Genomic DNA, 17,490 nt, shown 5'->3' on the forward strand with positions numbered 1-17,490 from the left:
CAGCTAGAGAAGGGGGGAAAGACATTCCAGGCCAAGAGTCTGTGCGAAAGTGTGGAAACGTGAAAGTGTGTGGCTTTTACAAACAAAACTCAGATCTGGGTTTACAGAATGCCTTCTGCCATAACCAGGAGTATCAATCAGCAGGGCGACAAGCATGGGTACAGGGAGAATGGCTAGGAGGCCTCTGAATTAATCAGGCCAGAGGCCAGGAGTGCCTAAGTTGAGGTAGTGGCAGGGAAAAGAAAACGATTTGATATCCAGAAACTTCCAGGGAATTCCCTGGCGGTCCAGTGTTTAGGAAACCGCGCTTTCACTGCCGAGGGCGTGGGTTCGATCCCTGGTCAGGGAACTAAGATCCCGCAAGCCGTGCAGTATGGCCAAAAACAAACAAACAAAAAACCCAACAAACAAAAAAAACAACAACAGAAAAAGCAGAAACTTCCAATCCAGGGCAAGAGAAAAACAGATGGGGAGGAGCAGAGGGAAAGGGGAATGAGGTGACGCTGCTTTCTGGCAGGTAGATCTGAGGGCTGAATCCTGCATTCAGGGCCCCTTTATATGATGGGCTCGAGACAACACAGCAAAGGCTAAAGTTGGCAGGGAGCCCTTCCCTTTCCTTCTGCCATATAGTCCTCAGGCGTGCTTAGAAGGAGGATGAGGGGAAGAGGAAAGGAAGGAAGGAAGGAACGAAGGGAGGGAGGGAGGAAAGAAAGAAGGAAAACATGGTACAAACAGTTTTCAAAGATAACTGGCACCAAAATGAGGGACTAAACCAAGGATGATGAACTCATGGGATCCAGGGAACGAGAGACTCAAGCCAACAAAGGGGTGGAGGGATGCTTCGGGGTCACTGCTGTGCATCAATAAGGTCCATGAGGCAACCCGTCCAGAAGGGGCAGAAGGATGGATACTTGAGGAGGAAAAACACTGAACTGACAAATTGTCTGATAGGTTTGACCTTAAGGAAAAGTCAAGAAGCGCTTGAAGTATATTGAGAAGTGCCTGAAGTGTATGGAAAGCAAACTACAATGAACGCTAAGGCAATGAAAAGAACCTAGGCAAGTCTTAACTCCAGGAATACCAGAGTTGTGTAAGGAAAGAAATGCAATCATAGTACACTCCATGGCTCAGCAGTGAACAAGACTGGCATAGTTCCAATAGTGTAAGTATTGACTATTGATGAGAAGGGAAGTAGTATGAAGATTCAAGACAGTGATCCCTAACTAGAAAGTTAATAGAAAGTTAACCGATAATATTTAAAATTAATGCATTAAGAAATATCTGAATATTATTTAGAAATATGGTGATATAGTCACAGCTGTAATGTAAATTACCCCTGAAAAGTAGCACTGAAGAAATTGAGAAGGGTTTAACATTTTTTCTTAACACACTTTTGTAGCTGTTGAATATTTGATAATGAATATATATTACTTTTACAACATTTTAAACCAATAAAATATTTTTAAATACTAAAGAAAAAAAGAGATATGGTAATAAATACCAAAAGAAACAGCTGGAAGAGTTGAAAAGGTTATTTCTGGGAAACTCAGGGGAAGAAAGAAAGGACAGGGGACTGCTGTATTTCATTGTAAGGCTTTCAATTACCTTTGACTTTTAAAATTTTGTGCATGAACTTGAAAAAAGTTTTTAATTCCTTAAAAATAAATGGCCACAAAGAATAACAAATCAAGAGGAAAAAATAGGCAAAAGATATAAAGAAATTCATGAAAGAAATGCAAATGTCCCCCAAATACATGGAAAAAAATTACATCCACACACACCATTCCACTCCCTAATGATGAAAAAAACATCAGAAGTAGCTGTGCATTCATGGACCTGGAACATGATCTCATTAGATTATTAAGAGTCTGGAGGACGGTACAGTTTACAAAACAATATTATAGTGTCATTTTATAACAATTTAACAACTTTTCTTCGAGCACCTACTACTATGGTAGGCACATAAGAATGTATTTTTTAAAAAGTCTAAAAGGGATGTGCTCAGATGTCAGCAGGTTCAATGTGATTGTGGAACTAAAGGTACTTTTTAAAGTTATTTTCTCTTTTTCTTAATTTAGTCTAATTTTTAGTGAACCTAGCTGGCTAAGTTTTGCTGAACAACAAAACAAATGAAATTTTATTTATCCATTTACCTATTTGGAGCACCCTAAAATATGAAATAAAACAATGAACATTGGTTTGGATAAGCACCCAATTACTAACCCGCTCAGACACTGCAGAGAGTGTATCATGCCAATTTGTACACCTCAGGGCTCAATAGAGTCTGGCACATAGCAGGTCCTCAAACGAACAACTAGACAATCAAAATTAAGCAGGGGCTGGTGGGATATTGTAGGCAGGGGGCTTACTGTACATATGTGAGCCTCCAATATGTATGTGGAACACAAATAACTACATGCTAAAAGGATTAAGAGGAGGGATGTATATAAAACACTTAGCATAGCGCCTGGCGCTTTGTAAGTGCTCAAGAAATATTAGCTACTATTTGTAATAATAGTTGTAAGAGTAGTTATCATTGTTCTGATAGTACGTAGGACTCCAGAAATTCCACCACTCATGCAGCTGCCCAGCCACAAGGCTCTTTGTCGGAGCCCTAAACAGTCATGAGGACAGGAACCCCTTTACCTCCTCCCACCACTCTCCCTCCTCCTCCTTCTCCTCCCCGTGCTGCCCACCGCCCACCGGGGCAAGCCTGGGGGGCAGTGCAGCCTGAGTGCTCCCCCGAGGCTGGCCACTGGGTCCCAGGGATCCCACAGCCAGAATGTCCGGCTCATTCTCTCCCAGCCCCACAGGACCAATGAAGACACGCCACACGGGCTGTGTGCGCTCCTTAGGTCCTGGAAGAGAGAGGGAAAGGGACAAACCTAGGGGAAACAGGACTGATTCGGGGGGAAGGGATTGCATGCCATTGATCCTCTTTTTAGAAAATAGACTCTCACTGAAGTATAATACATACAGAAAAGTGCACAAATCGTAAGTGTACAGCACCTTCGCTCCTGTTCAGTATCAAGTGGTACATCTTTTAAACGAATACTAGCATCCTTTACGTTCAGCTCCAATACTAGACCAGCATGAAAATGAATGATCTACAGAAATGTCTGTGATGTATCATTAAGTGACAGAAGCAGGTTGCAGGCCAATATGCATAACTTGATTCCATTCATGAAAATTGTGCATGTGCATAGGCAGAAGCAGGGGCCAAGTTCAGAAGGGGATGAATCAAAGCCTCCTGTGATCATGATCATTTCTGGGGAGTGGCATTGGAAGGCATAATTTTAAGTGTTGAGATTGAGGATAATTTTTACTTTTGTGATTTTCAGTATTTTTGAAGTTTGGAAAAAAAGCTGCATAAATAAAATAAAATTCTCCATCCCCCATGCCCCATGCCCATGACACACCATTCCATTACCTAAGACTGGCAGCCTGACCCTGTCTTTCTTGTTATTCCCAGCATTCTCTCCTGCTCTGGAATTACCCTGGGCAGGGCCTCTGGGACAAGTCTCCTGGGCACTGTAATTTCTCAGGCTGCAGTGTGTCATTAGAAGATCTGGTGTTGGTGACATGAGGCCTGGACGCAGCAAAGATTCCAGACCCTGATGGGACAGGACAGCCCAACCACAGAGCAAGTCTCCTGGCAGAGATACCCCTGGAGTCTTGAGCTGCCTCAACAGAACCTGGGCCTCAGGATGTATCTTAACCTCGAGGAAAGAAACCAGAAAAACTGCTCTTTCGAAGCTGCAGCCTCCCATAGGGGCTCAGGACTCAGAACAAGAGCTGTGGAATTAGGCAGACCTGGGCTCCTGCTCTACTCCTCCCTGGGCCTCCATTTCCTTACCTGTAAAATGGACTAATGACAACCCTTACCTTAGAGACAACACCAAGTGCCTTGCTGAGAGCGCCTGGCACAAACTTTGCCGTCAGTAAACATAGGCTGCTGTTATTATTATGATTGCGGTGGCAGCTGTTACCATCATCCCAAGAGGCAAAGTTCTGCACATACCTTTTTGGGGAAAAATATAAGAATGCACTCTTTCTTCTCACAAATATTATAAAACAAGTACAAACCTACTTTTCTTGGGGGAAAACTAAATTCATCTGAAACTTGAATGCATTTATTTCAGTTGGAAAGTTGAGTAGTCATTCAACACTGATTCATCCAAGGAATATTTGTCAAGCGCCTACTATGTCCCAGGCACTGTCCTAGATACTGGAGATATGGCAGTGACCAGCGCTTCCCATCTACTAGGGGAGTCAGACAATAACCAAATCAATAAACAGATTATAATAAAATGCTAAACATGTATTCAATACAGTACAAATAATGCCGACCAGTGCTATGAAGAAAAGTAAAGCAGGATAAGAGGAGCTATGTGCTGGGAATGCTATCTGATGTGTTCAGCTGAGCCAGGGCTCTGCTCTGGAAATTTCTCTCTCCTTGGCTGAGTGAGGAAGCCCAGGAGGCACTGGCCTTGGCCGGGTCTCCACTGACACTGGCCTGGGCTGAAACTGTCTCCTGTGCCTGGGGAGTTGGGTGGGGTTTGAGGAGGAGGGTGAGAGGGGCTGCCAGTGGCTTTTAGGAGGTGAAGCTCCAGCAAGGGGGTATTTCCATGTAGCACTGGACCACATGGGGAGACTGTGCCCTTAGAGGGCAACCAGCAGTCCCTCCAGGGACACCAGTGGGGGAAGCCCCTCAGTTCGTGTCAATCACAGCAGGTAATTACTAAGCACCTACCATGAGCCCAGAGCTGGGCTTGGTGTGATGAAAGATGTGATTCAAGTAAGTATGCGAAAAAAACAAAACAAAACAAACAAAAAAAGTAAGTACGCGAGCTGGTGCCTGACCTCAAGGAGCTCCAGTCCTGCTGGAGATACAAGACCAATCTCCACAAAAAGAAGAAAGCAAGACAGATTGGGTCGAGTGTCTGGGTGGGTGGAACAGGCCATGGGTTCATCGGGATGGCAAGTCACCCAATCTCAGTCCATGGCACAAAAAAGTTGTACATTCACACAGCCTGCTGCAGGCCCAGTGGCTTTCCAGGGCAGTGATTCAGGGATCCAGGCTGTTCTCATCTCATGCCTCCATCTTCCAGTTCCCTGCGGCAGAGGGAGAGGGGGAGAGCTGGATCACCTCTCAGCAGTTCTTTACGAGGCCCCTCCACTTGCAGCCCCTCGGCCGGAACTAGTCACGTGGCCCCAAACTGCAAGGGAGGCTGGGAAATGGGGGCCACATAGCTATGGATGAAATGTCTGAGAATGAAATGTCTCTGCCACAGATGTTTATTGCTACCAGGACCCAGCAAGCTGATGGAGGAAAAGGAATTTGAAAGGGGCATTGCACAGAGCAGGGGAGTGCCATGCTCCAGAAAAAAAAAAAAAAAAAAAAGGCCTGAGAGAGACTTCAGGAGAACTGCCAGGCGTGACCTTGCCACCTCTTGGCTGGGTCTCGACGAACTCACCGATCTCTTCCATCCTCAGTTCCTTCTTCTAAAAGGTCCCATCTGGAATCTTTAAGAGAATGTGTGTGAAGGGCTCTCTGCACTGTTGAGAACAAATGGAATATCGTTATCTACAAATTAGCCATATTTTCTTTCGGGTTCAATGCAGCCCTAAGAGACACATTCTGTTTCTACCTCCAGGGCCTCTGTGTCCTGCCTGTAAATCCAGGGCATAGATTCCATCTCATACTTTTCCACCAAAGCGCCCGCCTGGGCCTGGGACCACGCTGAAAGCAATACTGGGAGCAAGGACACATCCTCCAAGTTTCTTGTTGTCTCACTCAATAATTCACGTCAAGTTTGCATTCTACTGCATAACACACATGGGCTTGTCTTAAGATAAGACAATCATATTCTTTCTCCCCCGAATCACCTTAAAAAGGCAGCTCCAGGAAAGCGCCTCAGGTTTATTTATCAGCTTCGCCCGGCGTGGGGTACGTGTGTCTATGGGATGACCTCGGAGCTGGGGTCTGAGATCCTGAGGCACTCAAATCCCAAGGAAGTCCCATCATACAGGCTCCCTAGAAAGACGGCCCCAGCTCGCCTCGTCTCTGTGGCTCTAGTGGGCACTAAATAGAGCCCAGAGTGAGCCCAGCCTGGCACCCAGGCCAGGCACCCTCGCCCACCCCTCACCCCCAGCCATGAATCGTTCCTGATTAGTCAAAGCACTTGCATTGGTCCGAACTCACCAAGGGCCTCCTGCAGCGGCCACTTTGTGTTCGCTAGATTAATTGCAGCTGGGGGAGGGGAGGGAATCCATTTTTAGAAAATCATTACTTTCAGAAAGAGAGGGGGGCGCTTCTGGTTGGGGAAAACCGCTGAGCTGGCAACTCGGGCCTGCTGCTTCAGCGCCAGGCAACCTGAGGCTGTGCAGGCTGCTCCGCTTGGTGGGCACCGTCCGGGGCCCATGCCCCCTCCTCCCGAGGCCGGGCATCCCAGCCCTCCTGCCCTGGCTCCCACCGGCCTTCGCTTCCTGCTCTGGCCTGGACTCGGCAGTTTCCTGGCATTCCGAGCAGCAGGGAATCACCCCGATATTGACCACCCACCCGCCCACTGCCTTCTCTCAGCCCCCTTGCCACACAGCCCCTGTCTGTGGCCCCAGGGGAGAAAGAAGGTTGGGGACCCCTAATCACCACCGCCTTGAATGGAGCATCTAGTAGATGAAATGGCATGAAATTGCCATTTTTGTAGGTCTAAACAGTCAGACAGTAGCAACCCCACGTGGTTCAGCCTAACCATGCTATGCCTGGCTCTTCAATGCATTTCCTCACTAATCCCCCTTTTGGCCCCGTGAGGCAGGTATAACGCGCATTTGATGTTTCAGAAATTGAGGTTCAGAGAGGTTAAGTGACTTACCCAAGTGAGCACTCCAACCTTGGTCTCTCTGACTCCAAAACCCAGCACACTGAGTCACATCCCCTGAGTCACCCACCTGCCCCGGCACTTGGCTCTCGAGTGTCTAGAGCTGTGCTCCCATGTGGTTGCGTTGACAACACGCAGACGGACAGAAAGCTCCTGGGGAGGGTGAGTGTGCAGGCCTCACCGTCAGGAAGTCTGTTTGCTGTGGGCTTGGGTGCAATTCCATCCTTCCCTCCCGCAGGCTGTATGTGGGTGTCCTGGGCAAATCACTCACCTGGGGGAGGGTCTCCTCTTCCGGAACTGGCCAAGACCTGCCTGTGTGGTGCCGCAGTGTGGGCCTGTGGAGGGCATGCGCTGGGAAGACCCTTGGTGCACACAAATCTGTACAACCCTCAGGCACTGTTTCTACTGTTCAGCAGTCAGATCAGCCTGGTTCTTTCAAACCAGAATTTGTTTTAGAAAGAACATATGCCCGACTCAGTCACCCTTGACCCAGGCCTGCCCATAGAGATGAGATAGCACAGAGGTGATGAAATCTGATGCTATCACTTACCAGCTGGGGGACCTTGGGCAACTCTCTAACCTCAGTTTCTTCATCTGTAGAATGGGGCTCATGATAATGCATCTACTTTTAGGATAGTTTTAAGGATCATATGGCACAATCCCAATGTAAAACGCTTGGAACACTGCTACCACATAGTCAGAATACAATCAGTGCTGGCCATTATTATTATTACTATTTCCATCCCAGGCACAATTCTGCCTCTCCCTCCCTCATCAGGACAAGCACTGTCTGAACACTGTAGCGGAAATTTTTAAGGTAGTGGATCCTAAGAGGGATCCCAGAGTGCCGAAAGCTTACTGTTCAGTAGGGAAGAGAGAATCTTATACCACTGTTGTCTTCTTTAGAGCAGACATTTTTGAGAGGCTTCCTGGAGGAGGTGTGGTCTGAGTTGCATCCTGAAGGATGAGAAGAAGACAGCCAATTGAAGAAGGACCTGGAAAGCGCTTGCTTGGAAACACATAAGCAAGGTGTGTTTGACGAATTGCAAGTTACCCTGCATGCTGGGGACCAAGATGGGTGTGTGTGTGGTGGGGGTGGGTGGGTGTGGGTGTGTATGTGTTGAGGGGGTGGCGGGTTAAGGCATGAGGTTGGCGGAGGCACATGCTGAAAGGCCACCTGGAGTAGAGGAAGGAGGCTCTAAAAGGTCCTAAACTAAATCGTACTAGTGGGGATAGAGCAAGGGAACATACGTGAGAACTGTTTGCATTTTTTACCTGTGGATGGAATGAGGCAGGGAGGACAGGATCTGGCTGTTTATTCCATGTCGGGGGACAGGGCAGGGGAGATGGGAGAACCCAGGTTTCTGGCTGGGGCAGCTGAGGCATTGCAGGTGAGGGGAGATGAAGGCACCGGAGTGACGTGGCCACCCGGGGACAAGGTGTGGCCCAAGAAGAGAGGGGAGGACAGAACCCTGTGACACACCCCAAAATCTGACTGGTGAGCTGAGAGAGGAAGGAGAACCAGGTGACAGGAAAACTTCCCTCCAAGGGGGCATCTTCTCCTCCCCTCCACGAATCCAAACTCCTTGGCTGGAGGTCCTCGCTCCTCACTCAATACATTCTGCCTGGGCTGCTGGCCACCCTCAGGCGTGGGCGTCTTGTCCTCCAGCACCATGGAGGACACGTGTTCCCTGCAGCAGTCCTAGCGCATCAGAGGCGCCCAGGGGATGTCCGTGGTGACGGCAGCTTAGTGCCGTGTACTGCAAACATGGGGTTTCTCCTAAATGTCCTTCTTTCCCTGACCCAGAGTCAGCCACCCCACGCGGGTCCACACGCCCACAGCCCAGTTCCAACCTTGTGGGGCTGAGAGTCAAGTCCGGGTGGCAGAGGAGGGTGTGAAGGTGCTGCTGCCACAGCCCCTGCCTCCTGGACCCGGAGGCCCTGCCCACGTAGCTCGCCGGGCAAGCAGCTCAGGGCCCACCTTCGCGCTGATTTGAAGTGGTGGGACTGGAGCCCCAACAGACTCCACCAAATAACAACCCTACAGGGTTTGGACCAAGGAGTAAGGCCAAGGTCAGCCCCTGAACACCACCACCCCCAGCACTTCCTCGCCAAGTGACCTTGGGCAAGTCTTTTAACCTCTCAAAGCCTCCAGTTTTGCAGGGGGTCCTAGGGAGGATTAAATAAATTCCCTTAAACGCTTAACATCATGCCTGGCAACTAGCTAAGCATTCAATAAATGGTAGCTATTATTATTATTAAAGAGCTTCCTGGCATGCTGATGCAAGTTAGAGCAAACGAAAATGCCTCTGACAGCTCCCTAATGTAACACCTTCCACCCCACCCCTCCTCCACCACTACCACCTGGGAATTAATTATAGCCCTCCTTGGGTGTTTTCCAGACGTGGATTTTACACTTATTCTAGGTTGCAGAACTCGAATAAATGGAGGCAGGTTTCAGTTCAACTGACAAAAAGCAGCTTCAAGTGGTAGTGAGCTCCCCGTCACCTCATGTGAACAAGCTGGCCCAGATGACCATTTGGCACTAAAGCTCTAAGTTACCATTCCTCGCTATACAATTGTATTATAATTCCCTCGCATTAAACAGTGGTGCCAGTAAGCTGTAATGCTTTGTGTCATTTGGCAAAATGAAAAACTGGCAATCTTACTTTGGCCCTCCAAAAAATTTTTTCTGAAATTGTACCAGTTTGTGATATCTAAAATCTTAACTCCCACTTCAAAGAGACCCCCCTTCCTGGGTCTAAGATTTAAGACCCCCTGACATAGACACCTAAACAGCCCCATTTGGTGCCCGATTTGAACCTATTTCTTGAATCTAAAACGTGGCTCAGGGACTTCGCTGGTGGCACAGTGGTTAAGAATCCGCCTACCAACGCAGAGGACAGGGGTTCAATCCCTGGTCCAGGAAGATCCCACATGCTGCGGAGCAACTAAGCCTGTGCACCACAACTACTGAGCCTAGAGCCCACGTGCTGCAACTACTGAAGCCTGTGCGCCCTAGAGCCCGTGCTCCGCAACAAGAGAAGCCCCCGCTCCCTGCAACTAGGCAAAGCCTGTGTGCAGCAACGAAGACCCAACACAGCCCAAAATTAATTAATTAATTAAAAATAATAATAAAATAATACATGGCTCAGATCAGTGAAAATCCCAGGGGCAATACCAGCAAGTGCCACTGGGGCTAAGCTGGGCTGGGCCAAGGGAATAGAGAACTGGAAATGTGTTAAGCAGATGCAGAGTAGGGTCTGCCCAGCCTCCTTTCAGCCCTCTCCACCTCCCGGAGTGCCCAGTACAGAACTTAGCGGACCCAGATCCCTCCCTCCCACCATCAACACTCAGCCCCAGCCTCGTCTCTACTCCAGGGCTTCAGCCTTCAGGGAATCTGTCCTGGAACCCAGTGTGGCAGTGACCTTCCTCTGGGAAAGGTGCAGTCGTCTCGGGACTTAAATGTAAAGCAAGGAGTCAGCAAGCAGGAACTGGATGGACCCCAAGTTCTTGGGACTTTACCTTCCCATCCTGTCTCCCAGTGCAACCTCCTTCCCCATCATTCAAAATGATATTCCCTTTTTTCAACTTTTCAGGCTTTGAAAAATCAGCTGCCTTTGTAACTCAGGGCTCCCCGAGGTTGACCCATTACAAATTCAGGACACCCACCAGCTGCACCCTAGGGTTCCTGCCTAACAAGAAAGGTGGTATCCGTGTAGGTACGGGTGCAAGCTGTTCTGGATGTCTCTCCTTTTTGTGGTCCCACCAACCAAGCAAGCTTCCTCCCCAACCAAGCTCTGGGAGACCCCAACTGTCCCGGATTCTGATGGCTACATCCTGCTGCCCACCCACCAGAAGAAAAAGGAGCTGGAGGACAACATGGAATCAAGTATACATTTTAAAAATTGTTTAATGGAACATAAACTCCTTTAGAAAAACATTCAGCTAGGTGATAACACCCATAGAAAAAAACACCAATCTTGTGTTTATCTTTTTTAATTTGGCATTTGTTATTTGCATTTATATTAAAGCAAAGTGCATCTTTTCTTTATTTTTGTTTATACACATTGCACAATACATAAATAATGATGCTTATAAAACGTCTTTATATTTACAAGTAATAATATATTTATATATAACATAAAATACATTTTTTCTTTAATAAATCTCAGGGTTTTTTTTCAGGAGTCCTTTTTCTCTCAAAGCACTACAATGCTAAATTTCCAATGAGAATGCTTCTCTTGTTCATTTAAACCTTTGTAGTTAGAAAAATAGCTTATGTTAAAGTCTAAACATGCTCATTGAGCTAAGAGCAGTGTCAACGTATCATACGAGTGTATGAGTTGTAGAAGAAACGGAAGAGTTAGGTGTCAGCTCAGGATGGTACCTTGGGTTAAGATGGACCGAATCCTTCTTGGTGGGAAGGGGGGGCGGCTCCCCTCGCTGGTCTAACAGCAGAGCTCAACACACAGGCTGCAGAGGGGAGGAAAGTGCTGAGCTGGTTTTCTGAGTCCAGGAAAAACCTGATGTAACCAGGGCAGGGGAGAGGCGGAGGGGCCTGAGAGGGCACTAGGTGAGCAATACTGTGACGGGGGCTGCCCCGGCAGCCCTCGGGAAGCCCATCTCAGAGGTATCCAGGAGCAGATGGCCAAAAAAGAAAGACACGACAACGGCAGCAGGGTGGCCGGAGGGGAGTGAGACAGCATGGAAGGACAGGTTCTGGTTCAGCCTCTGGCAGGGTGGCTTCTAAGAAGCCTGCGGACAGGCCAATGTCCTAGAAGGGGAGAGGCGGGATGGGGGCTTCCCCAGGCTGGGGGACAGAGCCTTGCTGCTGGGACACCCGCTGCCCCACTGTGCAAGTCCAAGGAGCAAGAGGGACACAGCTTGGGAGCGCAAACCTCTCAGCGGTCAACATCCGTAGGAAACGCACAGAGCACACCGCTTCCCCCATCTGCGTACACACACACTCTCTCTCTCTCTCTCTCTCTCTCTCTCTCTCTCTCTCTCTCTCTCTCTCGTACACCCTGACGAGGGCAACGAGGACCCCGAAGTCGAGGCCTGCTCCCCATTTACATTGTGTTCGGTGGTACTGATTTTTGCTTCCCCTTTTCATGCCTTGGTGTTCTGCCAACCATACCACCCACCCCCGCCAAAACCCCAACAATTCTTTTCATAAGCTATTTCTCAAAGAACAAAACAGAACATAAACAAGAACGAGGGGAAGGAGGGGAGAAAAAAAAAAAAAAACGACCAAAGAGTTTGCATGAAAAGCAAGCACTCAGGAGGAAAATATTAGCAGCAAAGTAGTTTGGACTGGGCCCGCTCGGCTCCCGCTCTGTCCTCTCCCCACGTGGCTACCGGCTGTTGAAGATGACCTCCAGCCAGCACGGGCAGCTGCTGATGAACTGACGGGTGTAGCACTGGCCCCAGCCCTTCACGAAGCTGATCTGCACGGTGAAGCCAGTCCACGGCTGCTGCATGAACTCGTGGTCGTTGGGCCGCTGCAGGCTGTACGCTTTCTCGTAGTCAAAAGCCTTGATGGAGAAACCGGGGAACACTTTGTGTACCAACAGCGTCCTGGAGTCCGGGTTGTCCAGTGTGGCTGACTTGATGAAGATGGGGTAACTGCTGCGGTTATACACCCACACGCCATCCACTTCCCGCGTGAGCTGGATGCCACAGCCGATTTTGCTCCGTACTTTCTGCACCAGCTGACTCTTGTTGTCCGAATTGAGCTGTCCGAGGCAAAAGCCATTCCCCTGAGGTAGATCATAAAAGATATCCAGGGAGGGCTCCTGGACACAGTAGAGCCTCCCCACTCTCGTCTTCTCCTCCCAGTATGCCACCACGCACCAGTGTGACCGATCCCCAGGCTCCAGAAGAAGTTGGGAATCTAGAAAACAAAATGGCGGACATGGTTGGTGGTGATGGAGACCGGCCTTTTCCTCTTCCTCCCGAAATCAAGATCACACACACCCTCACGATCAGCTTGTCTCTCAGTGCAAGACAGAAGGAGGGGATGGGGTGCTGGATGTGTTGCAGGCCGAAGAGTCCTCCTACTGGGGCCTGGAAATCTTGACCCAGTGATGGAAGAGCCTTGCCTCTAAGCATGGGGCTTGCTGGAGGGGGAGCCTCTTCCCTCCACTCCCACACCCTGTCAGACACCCGGGACACCAGCACGTGTGCCCACCTGGCCAAAGGAAGCACCATCGCTGCAGAGCTCAGAAGCCAAGACCACTTAGTAACTTGGCTGGTCCTGGTTTTAGGGCTAGAAAAGGCCTTACAGTTGGATGGTCTAGAATTACAGTTCTTTAAACTGGATGGAACCTTGAAGGCCAGCGGATCCAGCCCCTTGTCATCCTCATGAGAAAACCTGGGCTCAGAAAGCTTGTTGCTCAGGCCCCAGGGATGATGGAACCAGACCTCGACCCCAGGACCACCTGCTAAACAGTCTTTGTGCTTGTTGTCTCCCAGTTCTCAGATCAGTGCCTTGGTCATAAGGAGGCGCTATCCGGGGGAAAAAAAAAATTTTTTTTTTTTTTTTTTTTTAAAAAGAGGAGCCACTGCAGAGCTTATTCCCCACCACAAATATTTATTTACTTATTTATTTATTTGGCTGCGCTGGGTCTTAGTTGCAGCATGTGGGATCTTCGTTGCCACGTGCAGGATCTTTGTTGCCGTATGTGAACTCTTAGTTGTGACACGTGGGATCTAGTTCCCCGACCAGGTATCGAACCCTGGCCCCCTGCATTGGGAGTGTGGAGTCTTAGCTACTGGACCACCAGGGAAGTCCCATATCCAGGAAAAATTTTAATGGACGTGGTTTGGGGTAAAAATATCTATCTTCCTAATAGAAAAATAACTCCCAGTGTGTCTGTCAGCGGCAGCTCTGTACACGTGAGTTCAGGTAAAAATGCCGAATCACAACCTGCAAGCTGGTGTCAGCCCAGACTACCTTAACCTCCTCCAGCCCAGACAGAAGATGATGTGTTTAAAGTGGGTACCGCCATGCTTGCAGGACCCTGCTTGCGGCATCTTCCTCTTCCCCTTCCCTCCCCAGAAGCATCTAAAGTCGCAGCCCTGCCCCCTCCTCCCCTGGAGGGCCCACCCCGGCTTTCCTAGACATGCTTCTTCCCACGGGCAGCAGGGGAGACTGGGGTGATTCTGGTAAGGTGACTCCCGAACAGGCGCTCAGAGATCTTTAAAAGCGGGGCGTGTATGAAAGGAAAGGGGGCCCTGGAGGCTGGCATTCCGACTCCTCCAACTCCTCCTTTAAGCTGGAGCCGGCGGGGCAGGACTCAGACTGGGAACCGTAAGTCTCCCCAGCCCAGCCGGGCTGCAGGAACACTGTGGTTTGTGGTGGCAGGGCGGAGACCGGAAGTCTTGTATTTGTCAACGAAAATGGGCAGAGACGGGGGAAGGCCTGGCAGGCGGCAGAAGCGGCCTCCTGCCCTCCCTGTAGTCCCCGCTTCTCACTTACTGGGGTGGGGGGCTTGGGGCATGAAGTTGGGGGTGGTGCGTGATGTCTTTGGGTTTGATTGGCCTTTTTGATTTTGGAACCACTGGGTTTAGAGCCTGGATGATGATGGGTTATACAGCACAGCAGCTGGGGGTAAAGGAGGGAGGGCTCGGGTCCCGACTGTCCTGCTGCCCCGGCAGGCTGGTTAACCAGTGCAGCGCAGCACACCAACTCCTTCCAACGTTAACAGGCATGTAAGGACCTGGGAACCAGTCAGCTGCATTAACTTTACATGGAGGTGTCCCGTGAATAAGTCTGTACAAAGGCGCTCGGTGAGCCACTGAGGCAGCCAGAAACACCCACCCTGAGCAGCGGTCGCCTGGACGTCCCACCTGGCCTACCCAAATGCCTGCCCCGCCAGCTACACAAGACGGGGAAGCTGAGGGCTCCTTCCTCCCCTCAACCACCACCACCCCACCGAAAATCAACACCAGAAACCTGGCCCATCACCCCTGACCCCGACATTCATCTCTGAAGCACAAGTGTGAAAGAGGCTGTGTGCGTGGATATGAGCACACTTCGAGTGTGTGTTATGTGAACGTGTGTTTGCGTGCACATACACAGGAACATATGGAAAAACAAGAGAGGGACAAGAGCTCCAAGTAGAAGGTGAGTCATGAGGCATTAACTTGTTTCTGCAAAGTATCCATCAACTGCTAATAAACTCGTGAGCGCTGGCGATCTTTTGAACCCTCTTGCCGAGCGAGTTCAGCTCTGAAGGCTATACCAAAGACCCATAACATTCACGTAAGTAAAAATGCTCTGACGTCCAAGTTTGCCGGGTTGGAGAAAGCCCTCTTCTGGAAGGCACAGGGCGCCCACCTGCCTGCTTGTTTGAGGGGGGAGAGCGTTTCAAAATGTAAGAAGTTCTCACTTATTATCCCAACTCAGGACAACAAACTGGCCTGGAAAGGAAGGCTCAGGAGTCGCTGGGAGGGAGGTTCAGGAGACCCTCAGCGGAGCCTCACAATACTTTGTTTCATGGAGCTCGGCTACCCTGAAACCTGGCACCGGCCAGAGCATGGGGGTTGGGGGAGTGGGGGGAGGAGGAGGAGGGGGAGGGGAGGGGAGAGGGGGAGGGGAGGGGAGAGGGGGAGGGGGAGGAGGGTGGGAGCCTGAAGATTGAGTTGCCCCTGTGCCAGGCCCACCGGCAAGGGGTAGGGGGCCTTGTCTGCCTGGTGGGCTTCAAGGGGCAGAGGAAGCTGGGCGGGGGCTGGGGCCTGAGGTTGGCCAGTAGAGAGGAGGGGGAATGGGGGGTGGGGGTGGGGGGTGCGTTCTGGCTGGTTTCTCTTTCATCTGTGCGGCCTGACAATGCACCCAGCAATTTGCTGCCAGACATCCCCTGGAAAAAGAAAAAGCCTTTTTCTGTTGAGGTTAATGGCCCGGCCCAGATAAACAGCAGCGTGTGGGTGTCCCTGGATGTGAACAAGGTCCCTGAAAGCCCACTAGGTGCCCTAATCTGGGGCAGCAGGACCCCCACGTGCCCCCCCCATGTCACCCTGCAGTCCCCTAGTGCCCTGATATCTCTTCTCCTTGCTGCTCCTGAACTACACAGCTCTGAGCACAGAAACAGGCTGTCAGGCAAACCCATCACTAGAGCGAAGGCCCCTTTTACACAGAAGGCTTCTGGGGGCCCAGTACAATGCCCCAAATTGCCAGTTCAGACTCCGCTCCTTAGCCCTGAAGTACCCGCCGTCTGGGCTCATTTCTAGGAAGCGCTCAGCATCATCTTCAGAGAAGCACAGTTCCTGGAATTGGGCCCACAGCCCACAAGCATCTCCCCACAAAGGTCGGGGCAGACGCTTAGCTCCTGGGGGCTTCCCAGGCCTCCAAGTGAGGAGCTGGGAGGACCCTGCACAGAAAAAAAAACGCCCCCTTGTTACAAGGACTGAGGAAGGGTCTTAGTATCCTGGTTGCCGATACTTAACCTCTAAAGGCAAAACTCGCCGTCCCTTGTTAATTTCCCTCAGCTTTTATAACCTTTTCCAGTATTTTCAACAACTTCTCCCTCCTCAGAAAATTGTACGGGGGCCTGTTTTAAAACTATATTTGTGCATTTTAAAGCATCCAAAAGAAAAGCTGTGTTGTCAAAAGCTACCTAATCAGATTTTTTCACAATTTTTTCTTCTTATTACAGTTTAGGGAATTTGTGGAGCAACCCCAGAAAAGTGCTGAATCGGCCTAAAATTCCTTTAAGGTTGTTTTTCCCCCTCCCCTTCCCAATTTCCCTTAAAGCATAAAATCTACCCTTTAAAAGCAAAGCGGGAGGCCGGGTGGAGAAGGAGAAGGATTCTGCCTCGTGTTTGCACTTGCATTAGGGAAGACCACTTAACAAGGAGCTCCCTGCCTCGTACAAAGAGTTATTTAATTACCCTGGTCATGAATGAACAGACCAGACCCTTCTAGGAGACCAGAGGCTCATGAATGAATCTCATGCCTGGGATCGCAATGGCACAGGGTGACCAGACCCTCAAGGCCACATCCTAGGTTAGAGAGGAACTTCCCCCTTTTAAAATTTTTGATCTGAAGATGTGAGGAGATGAAGAAGAAAAAAACTGGAGGGAGGGAGGAAAGGCCAAGTTCAGTGCCTCGACGGTACCATGTCCGGTCTCCAATTTAGGAAGTTGACCATGAGGCCAGAGAGGCAGAACTGTTCCAAAACACCCAGCGGGATTCTGAGAACACTTGAAGTGAGGCCATCTCACCCTAGCTGTGTCCACACACAGAGGCGGTGCTGATGGGACGGGGGTGGGGGTGGGGTGGGGGTCCCCAAGATTCTGACTTTTCAGGACAGGGACATACTTGGGAAACGAAGCAACACAGAGAAAGCCACAGAAGCAGGCACCCGCTGAGTCCAATGTGCCCACTGCCAGGGCGCCAGTGGGCTGGAATAAAAGGCAGGCGGGCGGGGGGCGGGGGGGTGTCTCAACCCACTCTCATCTCCGCGAGGCACTTGTATTATAAAGGGATTATTTCTCTTATTCAACATTCTGGTTATCCCACGGTGGGATGGGTCTGCGAGCCCCCTCCCCAGTGGTCCAGCAGGGCACACAGCTGGGGATGGAACCTGGGCAGAAATGGCTGCCTCAC

The 17,490-nt window shown here is 50.1% G+C and overlaps 1 protein-coding gene across 2 annotated transcripts in view; it reads right to left on the minus strand.

Moving 5' to 3' along the window:
* Positions 1-10,766: 10,766 nt before the first annotated feature.
* Positions 10,767-17,490, minus strand: part of SMAD7 (SMAD family member 7) — a 29,716-nt gene continuing 22,992 nt past the window's right edge. For both annotated transcript variants that reach the window (XM_059894461.1, XM_059894460.1), the window contains exon 4: positions 10,767-12,774. In XM_059894461.1, coding sequence (XP_059750444.1) covers positions 12,236-12,774 — 539 coding nt within the window. In that variant the 3' untranslated portion in view covers positions 10,767-12,235. The remainder of the gene's footprint in view (positions 12,775-17,490) is intronic.

This window comes from Balaenoptera ricei, chromosome 14, assembly GCF_028023285.1.
Source record: "Balaenoptera ricei isolate mBalRic1 chromosome 14, mBalRic1.hap2, whole genome shotgun sequence".
Lineage (NCBI taxonomy): Eukaryota > Metazoa > Chordata > Mammalia > Artiodactyla > Balaenopteridae > Balaenoptera > Balaenoptera ricei.